This window comes from Pelobates fuscus, chromosome 7, assembly GCF_036172605.1.
Source record: "Pelobates fuscus isolate aPelFus1 chromosome 7, aPelFus1.pri, whole genome shotgun sequence".
Classification (NCBI taxonomy): domain Eukaryota; kingdom Metazoa; phylum Chordata; class Amphibia; order Anura; family Pelobatidae; genus Pelobates; species Pelobates fuscus.
In genome coordinates this window covers 169,574,562-169,600,586 of record NC_086323.1, presented here as the reverse complement: position 1 = coordinate 169,600,586, position 26,025 = coordinate 169,574,562, and the positions used below count along the sequence as shown (strand labels likewise).

General features: G+C 46.1%; 1 protein-coding gene across 1 annotated transcript in view; it reads left to right on the top strand.

The window, feature by feature from the left end:
* Positions 1-4,940, top strand: part of CHDH (choline dehydrogenase) — a 39,764-nt gene extending 34,824 nt beyond the window's left edge. Inside the window, exon 8 of the mRNA XM_063426917.1 lies at positions 3,313-4,940. Within this exon, the coding sequence (XP_063282987.1) occupies positions 3,313-3,731 (419 nt within the window). The 3' untranslated portion in view covers positions 3,732-4,940. The remainder of the gene's footprint in view (positions 1-3,312) is intronic.
* The last annotated feature ends 21,085 nt before the right edge of the window (positions 4,941-26,025 follow it).

The window sequence follows — 26,025 nt, the reverse complement described above, 5'->3', positions numbered from 1 at the left end:
AGACTTCAAGCCCAGAGGGCAAGCAGGCTATCCCAGCCGACAGCTAACAAGCAGAACCGACCTAGCAGCATGCAGACAAAGGCGAAACCGCAACCAAGGCCAGACCGCAAACTTGAGGTGAGAGACACGAGGCAGAGGCACCCCACTCCGGGCACAGCCTCTACCCACAAGAATACCGCGCAACCACGCAGCCCACCCAGCCCGGGTGCCAGGAGGGATATACCTCCACAGCATCGACCACCCCGCAGGAGGAATGCCCGCCGCTGGCGGCGAAAGAGATCCGGCACCAACTGCACCCACAACGGGATTGCCTCGACCTCGCAGAGTCATCGAGCCAGTGGTCAGAAGATGTCACCCCCCGAATGGGCCAGGGGCAGGAGGGGGCCCGCGCCCTGTGCCGATCACTCCAATGCATGGGACTGTTCAGCATACGCCTTACCAATGCCGACTGAAGGCATAGGATGACCCCCAGCAACTACAACCGCCGCACCGCGGCCTAGACTGCTGCCACGCCACACAGCAACGCAGCTATAATGGACTATGTCCTCCTACACCTAACGCTGTTTACTGTAACTTGCAGTTTACTAATCTATGTTATCAAGCATGCCTTTAGTTTAAATACTGCTCTTATCCTGTGTATTAATTACTGGTAGTATATTAGACCCATTCTGTCTTCCTTTTACTTTGACTTAACACACTAAGCACTGACCATATGTCCTTGATTTAATCCTCTAAATTAGCATAAGTGACTAATGTTTTGTTTTTTTTCTTCTTTGTTATACATGTGTAACCTGTCGCCTGACTAGCATGACCTAGCGAGATACTAATCCGGATCCTACGATCCTTAGCTTGTATTTTCAAATTGGAGCTTAACTACGCTACATAAAAAAAAATTAGGCATTGATAATCTGGAAATGTACGTTAACTTTCTGTATTGTTGTACCAACCCTATAATGTAACTCGATTTAACGTTTCCTCCGTCTTCTCTTTTGTACCCCATACTATATGCCTTAATAAAAATCAGATTGACAAAAAAAAAAAAAAAAAGGTGAACAGTGCACTAAAATAATTGTTGTGACAGTATGCCACAAATGGTGATATACAATAACACATACAAATGTAGGTATACCCTTTAGAGATTTCTGGATGGTCACAAAAAAAATATAAAACACGCAATCTCATAGGGCAATACAGCAAGTATTATGAATAGATAGGTAAAAAAGCACTAGTGGGTATCACACTCATATTTTCTAGAGCCTATATGTAACACTGGCTCAGGTATATACACTTGATTGTGATATGTCGGAAGTTCCACCAAGGTCTATTGATAACAGCTTTGACTAGGGATCGACCGATTATCGGTTTTACCGATATAATCGTCCGATATTCGGTATTTTCGGCAATATCGGTATCGGCCAATAGGGATACCGATATTGCCGATAATATAGAACAGGACCGCCAGGCTCATTACAAGCCCAGCGGTCCTGGGGGGGCGGGCAGCAAGCGTTTACTCACCTCCCAGCAGCTCCTCCAGCTCCCCAGTGTAAATCTCGCGAGACCCGCAGCCAGCTCTGACGGCCGCGGGTCTCGCGAGATTTACACTGGGGAGCTGGAGGAGCTGCTGGGAGGTGAGTAAACGCTTGCTGCCCACCCCACTTCCCTCCCCTCCCCTCCCCCAGCTAAGCCAATGTCACTGGACCACCAGGGATTAACATATCCCCCCTCCCTGGCAAGGCAACAAGCAGGGAGGGGGGACAACAAAAAAATAAACGATAATAATTAAATATATATATAAAAAAATAATTTAATATAAAAATTAAAAAAAAAATTTTTAATAAAAAATGCCCCCTCACACACACACACTATTATTATACACATACACTACACAAACACACTGTGTATATAATTCAGTGTGTTTGTATAGTGTGTGTGTATATATAATGCAGTGTGTTTGTATAGTGTGTGTATATATAATGCACACTACACAAACACACTGTATTATATACACACACTGCATTATATATACACACACACACACACTGCATTATATACACACACTTCATTATATATACACACTGCATTATATATACACACACACACACTGCATTATATACACACACTTCATTATATATACACACTGCATTATATATACACACACACACACTGCATTATATACACACACAAACACACACTGCATTATATATACACACACACACTGCATTATATACACACACTATACAAACACACGCACTGCATTTTATACACACACACTGCATTTTATACACACACTATACAAACACACTGCATTATATACACACACACTATACAAACACACACTGCATCCACTACACACACACTGCATCCACTACACACACTGCACAAACACTGCATCCACTACACACACATACACAGCTCCCCTGTCTAAACACACTGCATCCACTACACGTGGCATGTATATTTTGTGCATTTACCTTTAGAAACAGTTTTTTATTTTCCAAAATGGTAAATGTACAGAATATCGGCAAATTATATCGGCTATCGGCCTGAAAGTTCACAGAATATCGGTATCGGCTCTAAAAAATCAATATCGGTCGATCCCTAGCTTTGACCCTTAGGAGTAGAAAGTTGGAGAGATGCACCAAATGTAAGATAAAGCAGGAAATTTTATTATACAACAAACATAAGAACCCTACATTCCAATTTGCTTGGTGCCATAAAATCCACAGTCTTAGCACAATGCGTTTCAAGGCAGTGTGCAGTTTCCTCAGGTGCTGGGTACTTAATACTGCAGGTATCCCCTTTTTTAAATCACCAAAATTGGTGATTTAAAAGTCTGTGGTTCAATTGTCATTGGTATCACTTCCGGTTCCACCGGCCGGCATCATATCCCATTTCCACCGGAACAGTTGTTACCTTTGGTGTTACTTCTGGTTCTAGACAGAGTGGCCATATTGGTACATTGGTACACACAAAGGTGTACCGCGTCATATCCGGTCTCCGCCAGAACAGTTAAAAGTCAGCCATGTTACGGCTGTTAAGCCTACCTTGTCACTGCCTATCTAAGCATCCGAGATGGGCAGTAAAAGATATGTTTATCCGATAGAATTATACATATACAAAAGTAAATGTTAACCTTCTGGAGAGAGAGTTTCCAGTTTGAAAATCCACTTCATCTCTGTTTTGTTCAATAATTTTAAATGATTGAATTCAAATGACTTTTTTCTTTAAAATGTGTAGTTTGCAGAACTAACAAGAAAATTGCAAAATATAACTACTAATTCCCAATACACCAATTTTTTTTTCATTGAACAGAAAAGGACATTTTGGATTTCCGTCAGTGCGTGAAGTTATCCAGAGAGATTTTTGCTCAGAAAGCTTTTGATAAATTCCGAGGCCCAGAGATCCTGCCAGGACAAAGTGTACAGTCGGATCAGGAAATAGATGCGTTCATCAGACAAAAAGCTGACACCGCTTACCATCCTTCATGTACCTGTAAAATGGGACAACCAACTGACCCCAATGCAGTTGTTTGTCCAGACACAAAAGTGATTGGAGTAGAAAATGTACGGGTTGTGGATGCTTCTATCATGCCTAGTATTGTGAGTGGAAACTTAAATGCTCCCACTATTATGATAGCAGAGAAAGCTTCTGACATAATCAAAGGCATTCCTTCACTTCTGGATGAGAATATTCCCATTTACAAACCGAAGACACTAGAAACTCAACGATAAGAAATCTAATTATGTTTAATTCCTGAATTAATTCTGTCCTAAACATCTCGAGTTGCAGCTTTAAAAAGTAAAATGCGCCTGGGTTGACTTTTCTAAGGTGAAAAAATTGTATTCCAAAGAGGCAAATTGGTCTGTCAGGCTAGTTAGCTATTGTAGAATGTTGCACAGTCTTTCTTTTTATGTTGGGTATGGATGTCTAATCGGTTAAAAAGAACAGATGATAATTTGCTATGCTACATAGTTACATAGCTGAAAAGAGACTTGCATCCATCAAGTTCAGCCTTCCTAACATATGTTTTTGCTGTTGATCCAAAAGAAGGCAAAAAAACCAGCACTTCCAATTTTGCAACAAACTAGGAAAGAATTCATTCTTGACCCCAAAATAGCAGTCAGATGTCTCCTTCGATCAAGCAGCTATTACCCCACTAATTAGAAATGATATCCCTGTATGTTATGTTTTTGCAAGTATTTATCCAATTTCAGTTTAAACATCTGTATGGACTCTGATAAAACTACCTCTTCAGGCAGAGAATTCCATACCCTTATTGCTCTTACTGTAAAAAAAAACAAAAACTTTTCTTTGCCTTAGATGAAATCTCCTTTCTTCCAGCCTAATGCTGTACCATGAGTAGTATGGAATGTGGGTGTACGAGAGAATTGAGGTTAGAATTGAGGTCTCCATATGTGTCCTTATCTGGCCAGAGTTTTATCTGAAAGCTCTGACATCATGTGTATAAAAGAAAGACAAAGAACCACATTACCTTGTTTCTCTGTCTTTCTGGACAAAGGCGAAAATGGCTCTCTGCAACATCGTTACGTTGTACCATCAGTTACGTTTTTGCATATGTATTGCTGTTTGTATTGTGAGTAGAATAAATGTATAGTTTTTTTTATAAAGAAGCTTGCGTATTAATATTTAAAAAAAATGAATACAAGATATATACATAAAGACTTACTCCAATCACCCACATACATATTTATTACAGATATAATAAATGATTTCACAGTCTCGTGATAATGGTTCCTAAGCCATCTAGAATAGATTTGTCATTTCTTTATAATGATATATTTTTTTAACACTAAGTTTAAAGCATGTGATCTGTAACCTTTGCAAACATACGATTTAAAGATATTTGGGTTCATTTACTATACAGAGACTTGTAATGAATTAAATTACAAATAACAAAATTTAGGCAAAAAATTGTGGACTTGGAACATAGTCACAGCTTTGCTATTCTAGCCCAAGTTTTGCAATTCAGTTTTCAACAGTCTACGATTCACTGTCTAGTAAATAAACTTCATTTAAGTTAACCTTTTATTTTACTCTGATCATATTGGAGAATTGAAAGAGCATATTATCTTTCAGATAATAGCCAAAATAGCTGAATAGGAAAAAAATCTCAAACTCTAATATTTTTGCTTACATTTTGCAATTCACATGTCAACTTTCCATATCATGTCCAGTTGACTGAGTGCGAGATTAACTTCACAGATTGAAATTTAGAGATGGCCAAGTGCAATATGAGAGGCGTGTCACACACGGATATTAACCCCTTGATGAAACTTTTTTTGGAATGTTGTACAGTTCAGGACACAGACTGTTTTAACACTTCTGCGGTGTTTAGCTGTAATTCTCTTCTCTCATTTACTGTACCCACACATATTCTAAATTATCATCATCTGCGGCATAAGGTAGGCTTTCTCTTCATACCATTAATTAATCATATCATGTAATGTGTTCTAAAGAAAAATAATAAAATATGATGAAAACAAAACACTTTTTGTGGCTTTTATTTGAAAAATATTTTATGCATCAACAAAAGCTATTGGAAAATCCTGCTAAATAGATTCTAATATTTGTCCTGAGTTTAGAAATAATGTTTTTCTGTAGTTTTTTGCAAGTTATAGGGCAATAAGTACAAGTAGCGTATTTCTATTTCAAAACCATTTATTTGTTTTTCAAAATTAGTGACATCGTGGGGGCGGGGCCTGACCGCCAACCTGAATGGTCGCACACAACAACAGCTCCTGCAACCCTCAAACTTTAAACCTACAAAAGCAGATCTTATACCTGATTAACGACCAGCAGTTGTGGTCCGAGGCACAAGGGAGTACAGGCTCAGAGGAGAGACTTGCAAACCCTTTGTTTTAGTCCCTCGAGACGATAACAGTCGTCCCTACAGGATGAGGCCTACTCGGGTGGTGAGTGGGGTGGACGGCCGCTATCCCGCCCGACGGTATCGTGCTGGACTCCAAAAGATGTGCAAACAGGGCCCCGTTCCCCCCCCCCCTTGGGCCGGTGGGGGTGATCCCGGCCCACACGCTGTAGCCCTTACCGCACCAGTGATCCCACTGCCCAGACCACGAGGCCCCACTAAAATGGCGGCAAAGGCAAATCCACCGGATCGCAATGGGAACCAAGCCATCTTTCCTCCCTCGCTGGTTCAGGCCCTTACACATGCAAGGCAGAAGCCACATACCTGCATGAGGCAGCCTGACAGGAGGGATCTCCATGACACACCACTCCGATGCTTGCCGGATCAAAACTTAGTGAGTCACCATCTTTCCTAGCAGAAGTATTTACTTTGAAGAGCTGAGTAAGTGATTAGGACTGTTATTTTATCCCTTTTGTTTTCATCGGTTGTTGGTATAAATCATTCGTTTTTATGTATATTTCTGTATGCACTGTAACTATTTTTTTTGCTTATAATAAACATTATTAAGTTCTGCCTTTGTCTGGTAAAGGATCACGTTACCTGAAGAGACTAATTAGTATTTTGCAATTACATAGACATTGCGCTATGTAATATTTGGTGGGTTTTTATTATTGATTTACCTGGGGACTAAGGCATCCCATTTATAAATTGTCTTGGTGGTGGCAGCGTTAAAATAGTAATAGTTAATCTCTCCGATGATTTCTCATGTGGAACGGAGGAGGGCTATGCGCTGACACCGGTGCTTCAACCACCGCCGATCCCACCTGCAAAGCCAGACGCAGCTCCGGTGACAGCCGCACTCCTAAAGGAGCTACTGGGGGAATTACAAAAAAACCTGCAGGCAGACATGGCTACGATACGCCAGGATCTGAAAGGTCTGACAGGCCGCATAGGAACACTGGAAAACACCTCCCTCTCCTGTAAGCAGCAGCTCACGACCCTCCAACAAGAGGTCAGAGACCTGCAAACACAGAATTACTCCTATGAATGCCGCTTTGCCGCACTGGAAGATTCCCGTTGCAAAAACAACCTGAAAGTTAGGGGAATCCCTGATCACATGCCTGAAGCTGAGCTCCCACACGCAGTAAGGAGATTGCTAGCAGTTCTACTGACACCCAAAATCTCCAAAACGATGGTGATGGAAAACATATTTCGGGTGCCTAAACCCGCTAAAGCGCCACCCACAACATCGAGGGACCTAATCATACAATTTCAACACGGAAGGGACAAAGCTGCTCTCCTGACTGCACTAAGGGGCATTACACCATACAACTTCGAGAACATGTCATTGTCATTCTACGCAGACCTCAGCGGCAGCACATTGGCATGGCGCCGAGAGCTAAAACCGCTCACTAGCCTATTACAACAACACAAAATCGACTATAGGTGGCGCCCATCCAGGTCCCTATCCATCCTCCATGGAACCTCTAATTACATCATTCGCAACCTTCAAGAAGCCGCAACGATTCTGCAGCGCATGGGATTACCCCAACACTCTCTCAGCATGGACACTCCACCTCTGGCTCCCCAACCAGCCCACAGATGGGACCCAGGAACCACGGCGGACTTCGTACCCAGACAGACCGATTAAGGCGCCAAAGCCAGACCCACAACTTGAAACTACAGGGGACTGCCTCTCACGGTGCGGGACTCATACAGTTGAACAGCCCTATACTCACAGGGCACAAAATTCCATACCTTCACCTCCATACACAGCTAGAAGCTTACCTGGACCTCTCTCAGACCACGTAGCAATTTTTCTCCACTGGTTATCCCCCCCCAGGGTGGGCCCCAGGATCACACAGGAAGGCTTCATACGTGACCATAGTTCAGGCACACGATCCGGATAACAATGGCCAGACAACACACACGGGGTACCTACGCTGTTTACGACCTCACCGTTTAGACATGGGCTTACATTTTCATACCCCCAGGCACCGCCAACAAGGGGCGACCCTGGGGTTACACCCACGAGTTTACGAACACAGGTATTCATTTAAAGCTCGGTTAGGCAGCTCATTAGGGCAGCATGCTGATATTTACAATTACCTAACACTAGACCATCTCAGCTGCCCTTCCGACCCCCCCCCCCTTTTTTTTTTTTTTTACTTTTTTACTCACTGCTTACCGAATGCTCCAAGTACTGTCTACTTATCAATAATCAATAAAGTTACCCAATCGTTTATTAAGACAAAGTTTAAGCCTTTAAGTTCTTACATTTACATGTCTATTGCAAATGCCACTATGTACAACCCTTTAAAACTGAACATACGATGTTATCATGTAAGGTTACTATTTTTTTTTTTTTAAGTTTATACGTTGAGTAATATTTTGATAGTTTATTCAGTTTTATGATTACCATGTAGTTAGTTTTGCACTTGACACATCTCTGGATTATGATTTGAAATTAGCAGTGACTAACTGCTATTGTTTTTTTTCTTTTTTTTTTTTTCATTCCAATGGTTTTTATTAAGCGTGCATGGACAGTTTACAAGCCTGTTTAAGTATATCTTCAGTAATTACATACTGTTCATAACATTTATAAAACATAGTAATCCAACAATAGTGGTCGGTTAGAGGAACATAACATTGCTGTGTTATTATGTTTTCTAGGAGCGTGGCATTGGAGAAGGTTGTACATTCCCAGTAATTTTAAGTATAGCTTCTCTATGGTCTCGGTTACCAGGGGTTATGTAGGGGGAGCACCAGTTGCTTGTGTGGGGGCCTCTGGTGTTCGTCCGTGTCTCGGTTCCTTACATGCTAGACGGAGTAATGGGGTTTTTGGGCCACTCGTGTTTCTTGTTGTCTGGGGGTTGTGTCCTGTTTTCTGGATTGGTCCCCCTTGTTGTCTCTCCTGGTGTCTGGTGTGTTGGTGTCTCGAGTGTCCTACACTTCCTTTTCGTTTATTTCTTCTGGCTTCATGTTTAGTCTGGCAAAGGTTGTTGCATTGCCTATCCCGTTATTTACTCCCATTAGTCGTTTCTAGTCGTGTGTCTACTAGCTTAGGTCTCTTTGTCCCCCTTTTCGATATTCTTTCGTGTCCCTGTTTAAGGGTGTCCCCTGTGTCAGGGGTATGTGTGCTTGTGATGGATTAGCAGGGTGTCTGGTGCGGCTCCATGGAAGTGCCCTGGGGGTTCCTATCGTATGTCTCCTTGCGTTAGGGAGAGTCATCCCTTGTTTGGGTGCGTGATGCGTTAGTGGGGCACTATGGTGGGTATCAGGGTTGTTCGGGTTCAGATCTCGTTGCTCCCTAGGTGCGTGGCATGTGAGTCTCTGAGCTTTGGCTGCAGGTATGCGTGGGAGTGGTGCGTGCCGGTGCATTGTTACGAGGGGTTCCTGCTGTGGGGGAAGCGCATAGGTTAGTCACGCTAGGGTGTGTGAGCGTTCTTGGCTAGTATTTTTGGGGCCAAGGCCATATGAAGGTGGAGGGAAAGTGTCTGAGGGTCCCCCTCCCCCCACCCCGCCCGCAGCCCCCCCCCCACTCTGGGGCCCCACGGAGACCCCCCTCGTTCCTCGTCGGTGTTCAATGGGGGTCCAGATATGGTATAGAGTGCCCAATTCTGTACCGCATCTCCAACATTCCGGTGCACTCGATGTGTGTATGGTTGCGAGTTTCTCGGGGGTTTTATACCAGTGTGATATCATCTTGTATCCCGATTCCTGGTATTTGGTGCTTATGGAGGTTTTGTGCGTCATTGTGAACATTGTGGTCCACTGGTCCTGGGTTAATGGGTGCCCTAGATCTCTCTCCCAGTATCTTACAAAAGTATGGCGGTTGGGTGTTTTCAGCGTTTGGTATAGTAGTGATATGGCGTGTGGCGTGGGCGCTGGCTGGGTGAATAAGTTCTCGAACGGAGTGAGTGGTCTTGCCGCCGTTTGGAGATCCGGTATTGTCTTTAGTGCGCTTATTAGTTGATGGTACCTGAGTGTAGTCATTGGGTTTGGGGGTTCGGGTGTAGGTAATTCCGTTAGTGGTGGGATGTTCCCCGTTGCCAGGAGGTGTCGTAGCCTACATAGGGTCGGTAGGCCTAGGCTCGTCATGGTTTGGTTGCTGTTGATCATGTGAAATCTAGGGTTGTCTGTGATATTGTAAAAGGGGGATGTCGGGGGGGCGAGGTCTTTGTTGTCTGCTATTTTCTTCCAGACCCTTAGGGTGGCTGATATTGTGGGATGTCTCTTTTCGTGTCCCCTTATCTGTTGAGCGGGCGTCCACGGTTGTGTGTGGAGTGAGGGTTGGGTGAAGCTCGCCTCTATGGCGATCCAGAGCTTGTCTTCCGTCCTGAAGGTCCATTCGGCAATTCGTTGGAGGTGGATGGTTCTGTGATATTTGTTGAGGTCGGGGAGTCGTATTTTATCCTAGCCTTTCTGTTCCTCCAGACATATCTCGTGAAGGCAGTACGTATTTGGGCCAGGAAGGTCTGGGGGATGAAAATTGGGAGTGTTTGCATCAGGTAGAGGAAGCGTGGTAGGGCGTTCATCTTGAGAACATTTACTCGCCCCAGCCAGGTGATGTGCGGTATGTCCCATTCTCCGAGGTCTTTCAGTATGCGGTCAAGGAGGGGGGGGAAGTTGTGGTTGAATATGCGGTGTGGGTCTGCAGTGAGCCAGATGCCTAAGTATTTTATTGCGTCTTTACACCAGCGGAATAGGTATCGCGTTTTTAGGTTTGCCGTTAGGGCGCGTTCGCAGCCTAGGTTTAATATCTCTGATTTTGTATAGTTGATGCTCATATTGGATAGTGTGTTGTAGTCCTCGAATTCTTGCATGATGGCTGGGAGTGAGGTTTGTTGTTCTCGGACTGTAAACAGCAGGTCGTCGGCGTAAGCCGATATCTTACTTTCCCCCCACTGTCCTTGTATGCCCTTAATGTCCGGTCTGCTGCGTACTGCATTCAGGAATGGTTCCAGGCTGAGAACAAGTAGCAGAGGTGAGAGGGGGCATCCCTGTCGGGTACCATTGTGTATCTGGAATGGTTTTGATAGCGTGCTGTTGGCATAGACACACGCCGTCGGTTTGCTGTAGAGAGCCGCGTTCCACGTCCTCATGTTGGGGCCAAACCCTAGGGGTATTAGCGTTGCGAATAGGTAGGTCCAGTCTACTCTATCAAACGCTTTTTCCGCATCGGTGGATATTAGAAGTGCTGGCGTCTTCTGTACCCTGGCAGCATACATTAGGTTGATTACTTTGGTGGTGTTGTCTCTGGCCTCTCTATTTTTGACAAATCCAACCTGGTCCGGGTGTATCAGCTCCGGCAGGAGGGGTTGGATGCGAAGAGCCAGGATTTTGGCGAAAAGTTTCAAGTCCGTATTCAACAGGGAGATTAGTCGGTAGCTTGGACATTCCCTGGGGTCTTTGCCTTCTTTGGGTATCACCACAATGTGCGCCTTTAGGGTGTTCTGGTCGAGGGTCCCCCCCTCCTTGATGGCATTTAGCATGCTCAGTAGATGTGGGGCTAATGTTTTATAGTAGGTTTTGTAGTACTTAACGGTGTAGCCGTCGGGACCCGGGCTTTTCCCATTCTTGGCTGTTTTCAGTGCCAGGGCTAATTCCTCGGGTGTTATGGGCTCTTCCAGTGTATGAGCTGTTTCCGTGTCTATTTTGGACGTGAGGTGTTTGGCGAGATATGCGTTGTGTCTGTCGGTCTTGGGTGCGGTAGGGTCTCCCGCCTCCTCTCCCTGGCTGCGGAGGTGGTACAGGGATTCATAGTACAGTCGGAAGCCATCCGCTATCTCCTTTGGGGTGTGGCGGGTGGCTCCTTTGTAATTGATGTCTGAGATAAAGCATTTTTGTCTGGCTTTCCTTAGGGCCTTTGCCAGGATCTTGCCGCACTTGTTACCGAATTCATAGAAGGTCTTCTGGGCTTGTCTGTATTGGAAGGCGATCCGTTGAGAGAGGTGGGTGTTCAGTGCCGCTCTCGCCGCAACTAGTTGCGCATAGGTGTTGTCGTTGAGTGTGGTTTTATGCTGTTTTTCCAGGTCCGCCACTTTCTGCGAGAGGTGTGCTGTTTCTAGCGCGCGCTGTTTTTTCCGTTGTGCGCCATGTCGAATCAGGATGCCACGTATTACACATTTGTGTGCTTCCCACACCTTTTCCGGTGTGGATTCCGGTGTGCAGTTTGTTTAAAAGAAGTGGTCTATGTGGGATTGTATCTCCGTCTGGAGTATGGGATCTTCTATCAGTGACTCGTTTAGTCTCCAAGTCCATTGTTTCTGGTATGGTGTAGGCGAGGTTATCGTGATGATGACCGGGGCATGGTCTGACCAGGATATTGGGGCTATTGTCGCAGAGAGAAGGTCATCTAGATGGCGGTGGCGAAGGAAGAAGTAGTCTATGCGTTGAGTACGAATTGTGGGGCAGGGAATAGTACGTATAATCCTTCTCCGTGTGGTGTAGGGTGCGCCAGCAGTCTGACATTTGGAATTCGTGCAGGGTAGTTCGCATACCTCTGAGTACATGCTCTGGAAGGGTGGAGTGGCCTGCGGATGTGTCCAGCCTCGGATCCAACGGTGCGTTAAAGTCGCCGCCAAGGATTAGTATGCCATCGCTTAAGAGGTCTAATGCCGTCAGGGTTTTTCTTAAAAAGGGTGTTTGTCCCTTGTTAGGGAGGTACAGGTTGGCGACTGTAAAGCGTGTGGCATGAATTGCGCCCTTCAGGAAGAGGTATCTTCCATTGGGGTCTGATAGTTTGTCTTCTATTTGGAACGGTACTTCGGCGGAAAAGAGTATCGCCGTTCCTTTTGATTTTGAGTCCAGGTTGGTGGCGTGGAAACTCAGCGGGTAGTGTTTGTTCGAGAACTTGGGCCATTTGTCAGTTTTTTTTTTTTTTTTTTTTAATTCTTTATTTTTGAAGTGTGCATTATAACATTTGCTTATGAGGTACCCCAAAGGCAGTCCTCTAGCACGTTAGGCATAGTTTGAACATAGGGGTAAACATGTGATCTTGCACACAATTTTTAAGTAACGACATGGACAGTAAAGATGTACATCGCTTAGAGAGTTTGAAATGAACATAACATATATAAACAACGCTTTTGTTTTCTACTCAGTAAGGTAATATGCTGTGTCAGATGCTAGGCAGAAACATTTAAAGTAGTCCCAATTCTAAGTTAAGCAGACATGTTACACGTAATACATCTCAGTTGGAGACTCAGCTGGAAGCCCAAATTGAAACGGTGTGTTAAACATTGAACTAAGTGTGAGCTACCGCTGGTGACTGTAAGGTCGTAGGGTCACAGGCTTATTTAAGATGGTTAGAACAGCAAGTTTAGCGAGCAAATTTGAATCAAAACTCTAGAACTTAAAAGTAATAAAAGTGAATCATGATACCTGTTGAGCCAGAGTTTAGTTTAGTTTAATTACAGTGGAGCCCCCTAGTGGCTCAGCTCTGTGTTGCATTTCGTGCGGTATGGCCCATACTAGAGATGTCAGTGATATTAAAGCTAAGGCCCTTGCGTAGTGAAATCGACTAATACAATCTGTGAAACAAGGCTCTATAGCTGCCAACTTTAAAGCTATAGACATGGAGAGTATCAGCTTATTCTGCCCTTGGCCAAACTGAGTTATACACAGATAATAAAAGGATCACGGGTACATTATGTATTAATAGGCTTCATCTAGTAAGCAGTTGATTCTTAAGGAGAGGAACACTGGTGGCATAACAGGTTCAGCAAAAGAAAACATAGATTGGTAGCTAAGGGGAGCTGGGTTGATAGTATACCCCTCCTGCCCTAAAATACACTGCCATCAGCCTATCCCTTTAACAGGTATTTCACAGTCCCACATAGCTTGATTTTGCAGGCTCGCTGCTGAAGGTGGAATTGCTGGGTTCTGTGGCTGTAGTTGCCTCCCTTCTTCCTCTCTTGTTATCCGCTTCTCTGTCCTTGTGGGCATGGAGGGAGGTAGCTTCAGTGCCTGCTGGTGAAGTGTCTCACTCGTTTTGCGCCAGTGCACCCTCCGTCGTCTTATGCACCTTGGGCCCCTGGCGGGAACTACCTTACATGCCGGGATGCGGTTCGGGTACCGTGTGGAAGGGACAACCTCTGCTTCAGGTATGATCCGTCTGCTCTCCAGCTTTCTCCAGAACTCATTGAAGAGAGCATCTAAGCGTTGGTGGATAGTGCTTGCCTCTCTTTCCGGCACTGGAGTACTCGTGGCAGCCACCATTTTAATTGTACCTCCGGTGTCCTCGCTGGGGTTTGCGACCCTGCCTCAGCTCTTCAAAGGATCTGGGAGGTTAGCAGGTTGGGGACCGGGATCACCCCCACCGGTCCAGAGGGGGGGAGGGGGGCAGCAGAGCGTCGATCGGAGAACTGGGGGAGCGGCCGTCTCACCCCAGCTCAAGCCTTCCCAGGCCGCAGACCTCAATCGGGTTACTTTGGTACCGAGTGGGACCTTGAGGGGTATCCCCGTGTTCACCGTCAGCTGGTGAGTGGTTTAAAGCGTGAATTAGGGCTGTAGCTGATTTCGGATCGCTGTTGGCACCGATATTGCGGTTCTGGCGCGGGAGCTCAGACGAGGTGCGTCTGATCCGATCGGCGGTCAGGCCCCGCCCCCCATTTGTCAGTTTTGAAGTGGGTTTCTTGGAAGAATGTTATGGATACATTTAGGGCTTTCAGTTCTCTCAGTGCCCTTGCACGCTTTTGTGGGGAGTTGAGTCCTTTAGCGTTGATTGTGAGGAGTTTGAAGGCCGAGCGGGGCCGGGGGGTCGCCATCCTGATATGGGCGGCTGCACGGGGATGGGAGGGCCTGGGAGAGGGAGGGGAGGGGGAAGGAGGAGAGGGAAGGTAAGAAGAGAGAAAAAAAAAAGAGGGGGGGTGGGAAGGGCTGCTAGGGGGTCTAGTGCACCCGCTGGGACGTTTTTGTCTTCCACCGCCGGGGGCACGCGGGGGAGCTATCTATGCTGTGGTTGGTCCTTTGCGGTGTGTTTGTGTAGGGTGGTGGTTTCGGGAGTGTGTCTTCTCTCTTTGCCTCTTGTGGGTCTAGTTCTTTGTGCGGTTGTGTGGTGTTCCTCTCAGGTCGCTATATCCCTCGAATTTGAGGGTGTGAGCCGTATGGATAAGGGGCAATCTGCCTCTGGGGTAAGTTCTCACGTACACAGCGAGTGTTCAGTGAGCCTAGCCAGTGGTTTGGCAGTGAGCCCGTGGGGAGGTGGGTGGCGGTCCTTTGCTTGCTAGCAAAGTTCGTTTGGTGGTTTGTTTGGTCAGGTGGCCGGGTCGTCCGAGCCCTGCTACTAGAGCTTTTATGATATGTGGTGAGACCGTGGGTGATACAGCTGTGCAGAAGCGTCAACATGCAACATTCATATTCAACAGAGTTAGAAAAAAGCATTTGTATAACAAGTTTAAAACATTTGTATGGCAGGTAACTAGAGTAGTTTTTCAAACTGCTAACTTTTAGAGACATGTCCTGGAGGCCGCCAGCGGCCTATTACACTCTCAATGTTTCCCCATTCCTTGGTGCGGGTCGTTGGGTGTCGAGTCTTGTCTATGTGTGAGTGTGGTGCGTTTTGGTGGTTGCAGGTGGTGCGTCCGTGTGTGTGTGGGAGGTTTGTCGTGCCATGGGGGTCGTGTGGTCATATTCGTCTTTGGGGATGGGGATAGTTTTCGTGTGTGGTTCGTCATAGTTTGTCCTCCGGTCCGGTCTATTCCCTTGTCGGTTCTGAGTCCGTAGTGGGTGGGCTGGGTAGTCCTGTCAGTCTTGCGTGGGTTTGCCTGCGGGTTCTGTCAGCGGGGGATGGGTTACTTTTCCGCTGAGGGGGCCGGGTCGTCTCGTCCGTGGGGTGCCATCGTCAACTAAGTGTGTGGGTTTTCCCCCCCTCCCCCCCGGCCCTTTCCCCCCCATCCGCATCCCCCCCCCCACCCCCGCCAGACCCCGCTCTGTGTTCTGAGCTCTCGTGTTTGTGCGTTAAGCGCCACGGAGTCTATGGCTCCCACTTAGTTCATGTGGTGGCATACATACATACTGTGGCATTGCATATTACATGACTTATAGTATATACGACACCGGGTACTCGTGGGCAGGATCTTCTGGGTGAGTCCGTGAGGGCAGGTTTGGTGCAAAAAAAAAAAAAAAAAGGTCTCTTTGTGGCACAATGTTTCTGTTTGTCTGTCTGTCCTTGCTCTTTGTACGTCTTGTCCAGGGGGACACCTTGGGGTCTGCTTGGGTGTAGCTGGTCGGGCCTCCATTGGCCCTGGGCTTTATTCTTCTTGTGCTGTTTGGTGGGGTGGGGCGGGGCAGCGCCCACGTCCATTCCGTCTGCGTCGATGGGGCGAGTTACCGGTCTGCCAAGGTTTCTTTCGTTGAGGGGGCAGTCTGTCCAGTCTCTAACCGAGGTGGCTGATAGACCCAGCATGTCTAGGAAGATGGGGACATCCGCTGGCAGTCGTATTGTAGCTTCTACGTTATCTTTTCTTGCTGTAAGTGCGAACGGGAAGTGCCATCGGTATCTTAGATGGTGTTCCTGGAGGAGAGTCGTGATCGGTCTGAGAGCTCTGCGCGTTTGCAGGGTGAGGTGGGAGAGGTCATTGTAGAGCTCCACGTTTTGGCCTTTGTACCACCATGTTCTTTCTGTGCGTGCTCCCTTCATAATATCGTCTTTCAGCTGGACATCCTGTAAATAGCAGATGACGTCTCTTGGCGGCGCTGTAGGTGGCGGTTTCGGGCGAAGAGCGCGGTGTGCTCTGTCAATGTATAGGCGCGCTTCAGGGGGCCTGTTCAGTATTAGGTTAAAGAGTGGGGTTAGGGTCTCCCTCAGATTTTCTGGGCCTGCTGGTTCACGCAGTCCTCTCACTCTAATATTGTTCCTGCAGCTTCTGTTATCCAGGTCTTCAACATGGAGCCGCAGGTCCATAAGCTGTCTGTCATTATTGTGTGTTAGTTGGGGTACTGGGCCTGCAGATTCCCATGCAGTTTCTAATGTGGCTACTCTTCCCTCCAAATCTGACAGGGAGGTGCGCAGTGAGGCTATCTCTGTACGGAGGGTTGATTTTACCTCCTGGACTATGGTGTGCAGATCCTCTTTCTTTGGGAGGGAGTCAAATAAGACATACCATTTTTGTAAAGGTCCCTCTGTGTCTCGAGTGTCGGCGGAGGTGTGCAGGCTGTCTTCCGACACTGTGGATCCCGGGGAGGCGGGCGCCATGTTGGACGCCTCGTGTTGCGGGTCGAGGATCTCCGGGGTGCGCAGATAGGCGCGGATGGAGGCGGATGGTCCATCCTTCTGTGTCCTCGGTGTGGACGGGGTCATTTGTGCACGTTTCGTGCGGCCCATCGGGTCTCTGGGGGTGCTGAGTGTTGCTGGATTGGGCTGTAGGGCTCAGAGCGCTGTGTTTAAGCCGCCATTCTTTTCACCTACTGTCCTCCCCCCGGCCCCCACTCCTGCGTGGTGGGTGGGGGCCCTAATAAAACAATAAGGGGGGGGGACCTACTGTCCTTCCCCCCCCGGCCCCCACCCCTGCGCGGTGGGTGGGGGCCCTAATAAAACAATAAGGGGGGGGGACCTACTGTCCTCCCCCCCGGCCCCCACCCCTGCGCGGTGGGTGGGGGCCCTAATAAAATAATAAGGGGGGGGGACCTACTGTCCTCCCCCCGGCCCCCACCCCTGCGCGGTGGGTGGGGGCCCTAATAAAATAATAAGGGGGGGACCTACTGTCCTCCCCCCCCTGGCCCCCACCCCTGCGCGGTGGGTGGGGGCCCTAATAAAATAATAAGGGGGGGACCTACTGTCCTCCCCCCTGGCCCCCACCCCTGAGCGGTGGGTGGGGGCCCTAAATAAAGATATGGGGGGGGGACCTACTGTCCTCCCCCCTGGCCCCCACCCCTGCGCGGTGGGTGGGGGCCCTAAATAAAGATAGGGGGGGGACCTACTGTCCTCCCCCCTGGCCCCCACCCCTGCGCGGTGGGTGGGGGCCCTAATAAAATAATAAGGGGGGGACCTACTGTCCTCCCCCCTGGCCCCCACCCCTGAGCGGTGGGTGGGGGCACTAAATAAAGATAGGGGGGGGACCTACTGTCCTCCCCCCTGGCCCCCACCCCTGCGCGGTGGGTGGGGGCCCTAATAAAACAATAAGGGGTGGGCCTACTGTCCTAAATGACCCCCCCATCAAGGTGACTAGGGGTCCCAAGCCCCTAGTCCCCCCCCCCCCCCCACCCCAAAACATTCTAACCCCTACCTACCCCCCTCAGCCTAAAAATAGTGAGGGGGGAATAAAATAACTAAGCTGTAAAAAACAAAAATTAAACTTACCATTTGACGTCTTCTTTTTTCTAAATTCTTCTTTCTTCAGCCCCCAAAAAGGCCAAATAAAAATCCATCATACCCGTCGCACTTTAAAAAAAAAAAAAAAAAAAAAAAAACGAGCGCAAAAAAAAAATTAATCCATGTTCACCCATGGAGGGCACGCCGCGTACTGAGCTCCACAGGGCGGGTCAAGGCTTATATAGCCTTGCCACGCCCTGCAATTAGGCTTAGAACACACTGATTGGTTGGTTTAAGCCAATCAGAGTGCTTTGTGTCATTTTACAAGCGTGGGAAAATTCCAAAGAACTTTCCCACGCTTGTAAAATGACACAGAGCACTGTGATAGGATGGTTTTCAAGCCATCCAATCACAGTGCTCTGTGTAATTTTACAAGCTTGGGAAAGTTCTTTGGCATTTTCCCACGCTTGGAAAATGACACAGAGCACTGTGATTGGATGGCTTGAAATCCATCCTATCACAGTGCTCTGTGTCATTTTACAAGCGTGGGAAAGTTCTTTGGAATTTTCCCACGCTTGTAAAATGACACAGAGCACTGTGATTGGATGGCTTGAAAACCATCCAATCACAGTGATCTGTCATTTTACACAGCGTGGGAAAGTTCTTTTGAATTTTCCCACGCTGTGTAAAATGACACAGAGCACTCTGATTGGCTTAAACCAACCAATCAGTGTGTTCTAAGCCTAATTGCAGAGCGGGGCAAGGCTATATAAGCCTTGACCCGCCCTGCGGAGCTCAGTACGCGGCGTGCCCTCCATGGGTGAACATGGATTAATTTTTTTTTGGCGCTCGGTTTTTTTTTTTTTTTTTAAAGTGCGACGGGTATGATGGATTTTTATTTGGCTTTTTTGGGGGCTGAAGAAAGAAGAATTTAGAAAAAAGAAGACGTCAAATGGTAAGTTTAATTTTTTTTTTTTTCAGGTTAGTTATTTTATTCCCCCCTCACTATTTTTAGGGTGAGGGGGGTAGGTAGGGGATAGAATGTTTTGGGTGGGGGGGGGGTGACTAGGGGCTTGGGACCCCTAGTCACCTTGATGGGGGGGGGGTTCATTTAGGGCCCCCAGTAGGTCCCCCCCCTTATTATTTTATTAGGGCCCCCACCCACAGCGCAGGGGTGGGGGCCGGGGGGAGGACAGTAGGTCCCCCCCCTTATTATTTTATTAGGGCCCCCACCCACCGCGCAGGGGTGGGGGCCAGGGGGGAGGACAGTAGGTCCCCCTCATCTTTAACCCCCGCGCAGGGGGGGGGGGTGTTATTAGGTGTTTTTTTGTTTTTTTTTTACAGTGAGCAGCCATAGGCTGCTCACTGCTTACTAGACATGCCCCTACTCGCGGTATAGCGAGTAGGGGCATATTATTTACTAATACTAAGTAATCTTTACTTAGTATTAGTACATTTGGCTTCAAGACCAATTCAGGTCTTTCAGCCTTTTAGTAGATAGCTCCCTGATACCGTGGGAATTAGGGAGTTATCTACTAAGCGGCTGCAAGATGCAGCCACAGCAATGAATAGGATCGAGTTTATTAGAATGAAATTCCGATACGAACAAAGTACCGAATTGCATCCTAACACCAATGGAGAAACTCTTCTCATTCTGTTAGGATGCAATTCGGCAGTTTTGCCGGCGTTCTGTCTAAGTGACAGGACTTTCGGCAATACTGACAGGAAGTATTGTGGGAACTGGGAGGAAAGCTAGGGATCATGGGAAAATTGCTCTGACCAGCGGAAATGAAGCACACTTTGCTCCTCCGCTGGTCAGAGCTGGTCAAGCGGAGGAATCCTCCATAAGGCAAAGAGTCCCTACTTTGTCTTATAATTTTAAAGAAAACTAAAGAAGAATGGAAGAAAAGAATAACAGATCCTGAGAGAGGCGGAGAAGAGGAAGAGATTGAGGAAAGGTAAGTTCGGCATGACAGTGCCGCTTTAACCCTTTTCACCACCACAACTATGTCACGCACACTCTTGGAGTACAGTGAGTTTGTGACAAAGTTGTAGTGTTATCTTTCCGTATATCGGGGGGCTAGTCTGCTCCCATCTAATATATAGTTGGTCTGTGTGTTTCATTGTATACCCATATAGTAGATCTTATCTAATAACACATCCCCATATGCCAGTGATGTCCTCGTGCAACCTGGAGTATTTTGACACTTTTCATGCAATACTCTTTGGCAAATTATGCAGAGCTAAATTATTATTATTATTTTTTTGTGTGTGCAATTTAGATGTAACTGTACTGAAATGTAAAGGGTTACTGCCAAACACCCCAATATGTGTTAAGAAACATCTCCTGAGTACATTGATACCACCCATGCATAGGTTTGCTTGGCTTTATAGGGTGCAATATTTGGGGGGGTGCATTTTAGTTTTCCAACAATTAATTGTAACGTGTAGTCAGCCTGCACCCATGTCCTGTTTGGGACATTTCTGGTAAATGTAATTTACTCCTCTCAAAGCATACATTTTTTTAAAGTAGACACTTTAGGGTATTTCAAACGATGGTATTTTAAAACATTCTGTGCACTAATTACATCACCAGTGTATTTTTTAAAATTTGATTTCACACACATTTTCCTTCAGGCATTAATTCACAGATTATGCTATGTGTTACTGTCAAACAAAACCCAAATATGTTTTGAGCAACATCTCCTACCACTTTTAAGGGTATCGCTATTTGGGGGCTAAAGGGCCACATTTCAGTTTTACAACAAAGAATTTTGACATCGAAACACCGACCGGAATGGCCGCAGAGTAATAGAGCTCTCTAAAGCCCGTGTTAAATCCATCGCCCAAAACGATCCACTAACCTTCAAACAAGCTCCAGTAAAACTCCGGTCGGAAAGAACGGAACTTTGACGAAATATTTAAGCGATCATGTAGAACACCGATCCTCACAGACAGGCCCCAATATGGCGCCGGACACGCCGCAATCAGCTTCCCCTCCGTCCAGCCCGGCGGAATCAGAACCCGACCAGAGAGGCAACAGGGACCTGAGAGAAATACTGAAAAACATGCCCTCCAAGCAAGACCTGGCATCCATGCTGCGAAAATTAGAGGTATTCTTTCAAACTAAAATGGACGTCATAGGGGCTGACATACGCCACATAGGGCAGAGTGCAATCTCTAGAGGATGACAGGGATGTAATGGGGGCACAAATTCACACAATCCAAGACACAATAACAGCTCGCAGTGCCCACCTGTCAGCAATACAATGCTCCCTAGATGATTTAGATAAGAGGGAGCAGAAACAACCTGAGGATCAGGGGGCTCCCTGAACAGGATACAGAAGACCTCACACAAACCCTGACAGAGTTATTTAATCTTATATTGAATAAACCTCCAAACTCTAAAATAGTGCTAGATAGAGCACACAGAGCTTGGAAACCCAGAGGAATAGCAGCTGACAAGCCCAGAAACGTCTGCAGGCTCCACTACTACAAATGTAAGGAGGACATATTGGCAGCTCTCAGACATACCACACAGCCAGTCCTCTTCTATGAAAAAACGATCAGCATTTTCCCAGACTTATCCTGGCTAACCCTTCAGGCTAGGAGATCCTTACGTCCATTAACAGATCAACTAAGATCCCGTGGCATCAGGTACCGATGGGGATTCCCCTTCGCTCTCAGTGCAACTCACAAAGGTTCCACTTACACTATCCACTCCGCAATGGACGTGCCAATATTCCAACAAGCCCTGGACTAGCCTGCCGCTCAAAACATCCCACTAAAAGAACTAAAAGAAATACTCTAAAAAAAAAAAAAAAGAACTGCTACAAATCCCATGATGCATCCGCACCTCACTGGGACTGACACAAGCTGTAATATATGCCAGGCTGCACACCAGATCACAAGGAAACGATGAGTATGTCATAGCCCATACCAACTCATACCTATATTGAGTTGGTAAAGAAAAGATCGGAATTACAACAAATATTAAATGCTCAAGTGAAGCGTAAACTACTCCGGACGAAACAGACCTATTACGCATCGGGTAATAGATGTGGACGCCTGCTAGCGCAAGCCCTCAAACAAACTCATGAAACAACATATGTTGCAAAAGTTAGACATCATAGTAAAGGGTTATCACATACTTTACCAGATATAATGGAGGCCTTTCACAAAAAGAGACACACCGCCAACACGAACGGAAATAGAGGAATTCCTGGAACCCAGACTTAAAATGAAAGTCCCTCAATCCATCAGTCAATCCCTAGACACACCCCTCACAGAAGAGGAATTCCATAGGACAGTACGCATGCTTCCTCTAAACAAGAGCCCGGGTCCCGACTGGTACACAACCAAGTACTATAAAACATTCAACGAAACATTAGCGGGCCCCTTCATCAAAGCATTTAACTCACTGACATCACAACACTCACTACCAAATTCAGCCTTGGAGGCACATATCACTATCCTTCCAAAACCAGGGAAAGATCCCACAGCATGTGGGATCGGCCCCCTTATTAATGTGGATCTAAAAATCTTCATGAAGATTCGTGCAACTAGGCTGAAACCCCTGCTCAAACATCTCATCCACACAGACCAATTGGGCTTTGTCCCAGATAGGGAGGTGAAACACAACACTACTAAATTGCTTAGCCTGATCCACCTCTCGAAAGCACACCCAACCCAAAGCCTTCTCCTCTCAGTTGACGCCGAAAAGGCCTTCGACCGGGTGGACTGGGCCTTTTTAAAACAAACCATGCAAGCATTGGGCTTTGGCACAAATTGGTCTAGTTGGTTAGACGCTATCTATGCCACACCAACGGCCAAATTGAAAATGAATGGCCAAACATCAGAGCCAGTTCACATAACCAACGGTACTAAACAGGGTTGCCCGCTATCCCTGTTGCTTTTCATTCTCACCATGGAACTCTTCCTACAAGGGATCAGGGAAAACAAAGAAATAAAAGGATTCACTATCAACCAACAAGAATATAAAATAGCAGATTATGCTGATGATCTCCACTTCACACTAACAGCCCCGGACAAGTCCTTGGCACTCGTAATGACCGAAATAGACAACTATTACAGGGTATCCAACTTTAAAGTTAATTTCTCTAAAAGCGAAATACTACCACTAAAAATGTCCACACATAACCAGGAAACCCTAAAAGAACAATACCCATTCGCTTGGGCCATATCCTCTATCACATACATAGGAACACGACTCTCCTCCGACACTCAACAACTCATGGCCTTAAACTACACCCCTATACTTCAAACGATATCCGGTGACTTGACACGATGGCATAAACCACAATTCAGCTGGCTGGGAAGGATCAATATCATCAAGATGAATGTCCTTCCGAGACTGCTGTATCCTTTCCAGACTCTCCCCATCCACATACCAAAACAATTCTTCACCAGACTGAAACAAATATTTATCAAATACATATGGGCTAATAAACGACCGAGGTTCTCATACGATATCCTAACACGGCCCAAAACACAGGGCGGCCTCGCCATGCCCAACATATACCGATATTATAAAGCCGTCACCCTCAATAGGATCTATGAATGGACGAATCCGAACTCCGAACTACAGTGGGTCATACTGGAAAATCATTTCTTCCAGACTCCGCTCCATACAATCCCTTGGCACCGCCAGGGGACAACTTTTCTGGAGTCCAACCACAGCACCCACCCGACCATAGCACCCACAATGCGAATGTGTAGACAAACTAGAGAACTAACAGACATATCAACATATCCATCGCCTCTATACCCATTAACCCTGAACCCTCTCTTCCCCCCCAGGCTTACAACCTAGAACGTATGACTTCATACAACTGCCTAACCCTCCACTAGGTCTAAAACTAATGAATATAGTAGAAGGGGTACGAATCAAACCTCTAGACATGATAGTGACCGCTTCTCCCCCCACAATACTCCACACCTACCACTATCACCAACTCACACACTTCATCCAAACTAATAATGAACTCCTGAAAGGGAGCCGTACCTTAACTACATTTAAAATATACTGTGAAACATGCATGCTTAAAACAACTCTCCTTGATGTATAAACTCTTACAGAACGCCACATACCACACTCTGCCCAATTTCACACAACAATGGCAACATGAACTGCACATAACCATTACGGATAAAGACTGGCACCATGTATTCAGAACGGCTCACAAATCGTCCATAAACACAAGTACCCAAGAGAGCCATTATAAAAGAATGTCGAGATGGCATTACTCGCCAACCAAACTACAGACCATATACCCAAACGTAGAGGGCGAATGCTGGAGATGCCAACAGACCAACGGCACTACTGCACATGTCTGGTGGCAGTGTCCGGAGATCCAAACGTTTTGGACTAGAATAGAGAAAATGATTAAAACACTCACCGGGACAGACATACCACTCACACCAACCTCACTCCTATTCTTAATGGGGCCAACCAAACACACCAGAATCCTGATAACCCATTTACTGACAGCCCATTTATTTATCCTGGCCAAATGGAAAAACATGCCCCCCCTCCCCCCCCTTTCCATGAGAGAATGGATTCTGAAAGTAGAGTCAATGGAGGAGGAGATCTGATGGAGGAGATCCATGCCTCCCTTTCACACAAATATGACCTCTATTACGCAATCTGGGAGCCCTGGATGACTTTCTTACAAAGACCAAAACGACCCTCGGTGTTAGACACCCATGGGGACATCTCCCCGACTCACTCATAGACACCCATGGGCAAAGAAAGGGAGGGAAATCAGTGGAACTCTGGGAGTCTGATAAGTAGGCAGGTATGTGACAAATTAAACAGGACCAGTTGGGGAAAGTAGGAAACCTCCCCTGACAGGAGAGGATCTTGCCATGGGTCCCACTGAGAGCCTTCCACAGGAGGAAATGCATTTCCCTGGTTCTCATTGCTCGTTTTTGCATTGTTCTTCTTTTTACTGTTTTCTTTTTAAGATCACATGTTCTCTATTATTGTATGAAAGCTACCGCTAATTGTTATATTGTACCTAAGTATAGATAAATAAGCTGGAATAATACACTTAAATGTATTATAATGGTGTGATATATTACTGTACCTGACATCAGACAAAATATGTATCCAATACAAATATACATGTACTTACTTGTCATGAAAATGAATAAAAATAAATAAATAAATAAATAAATATAAAAAAGAATTTTGACATCGTACAATTGAGATATTTTTGAAGCCGGACAATATGATTTTACCCCATCAAACCATATATTTTGTAAAAGTAGACACCCTAGGGTATTTCAGATGGTGGTATTTTAATACTTACTGTGCACTGTTCTTTCACCAACCGTTGCCAAAGTTTTATAAAGTATACATTTTAGAAAAGTAGATAAACTAAAGTAAAAACAAAGTTACAGAAAAGATTTGTAAAAAAATAAAAATGTATCAAATTAGATTCCCTATATTCCTCTAACACACGATTAACCAGAATTTATAAGCTGTATGGTGCAGCTTGAAGCAGTCCTCAATACATTGGCCAGGCTTAGATGGGCAGTCATATGGGATCATGAATGGAAAGTGTTTGGTTGACAGTCTTATAGGAGCACTGCTCTCTTCACCATGGAATAATATTTCTGAAATTATCTGCATCTGGAAATCCAGAAACCTGCATTTCTGTCCAGGGTTGACCTGTTTGTAAATTACAAATGTGTTGTGTGTTGCTATTTGCAACTTTTTTTGTACCAATATTTGGTTTTCTGAAAGGTCTACTCCCCCTGGTATTAAATATACTTATAAAGGAAGCGTTACCACTTGGAGAGGACTGCCTTCTTCCCACTGACTATGGGCCCTGGCCTGTTATGGGGTTTTGTTATG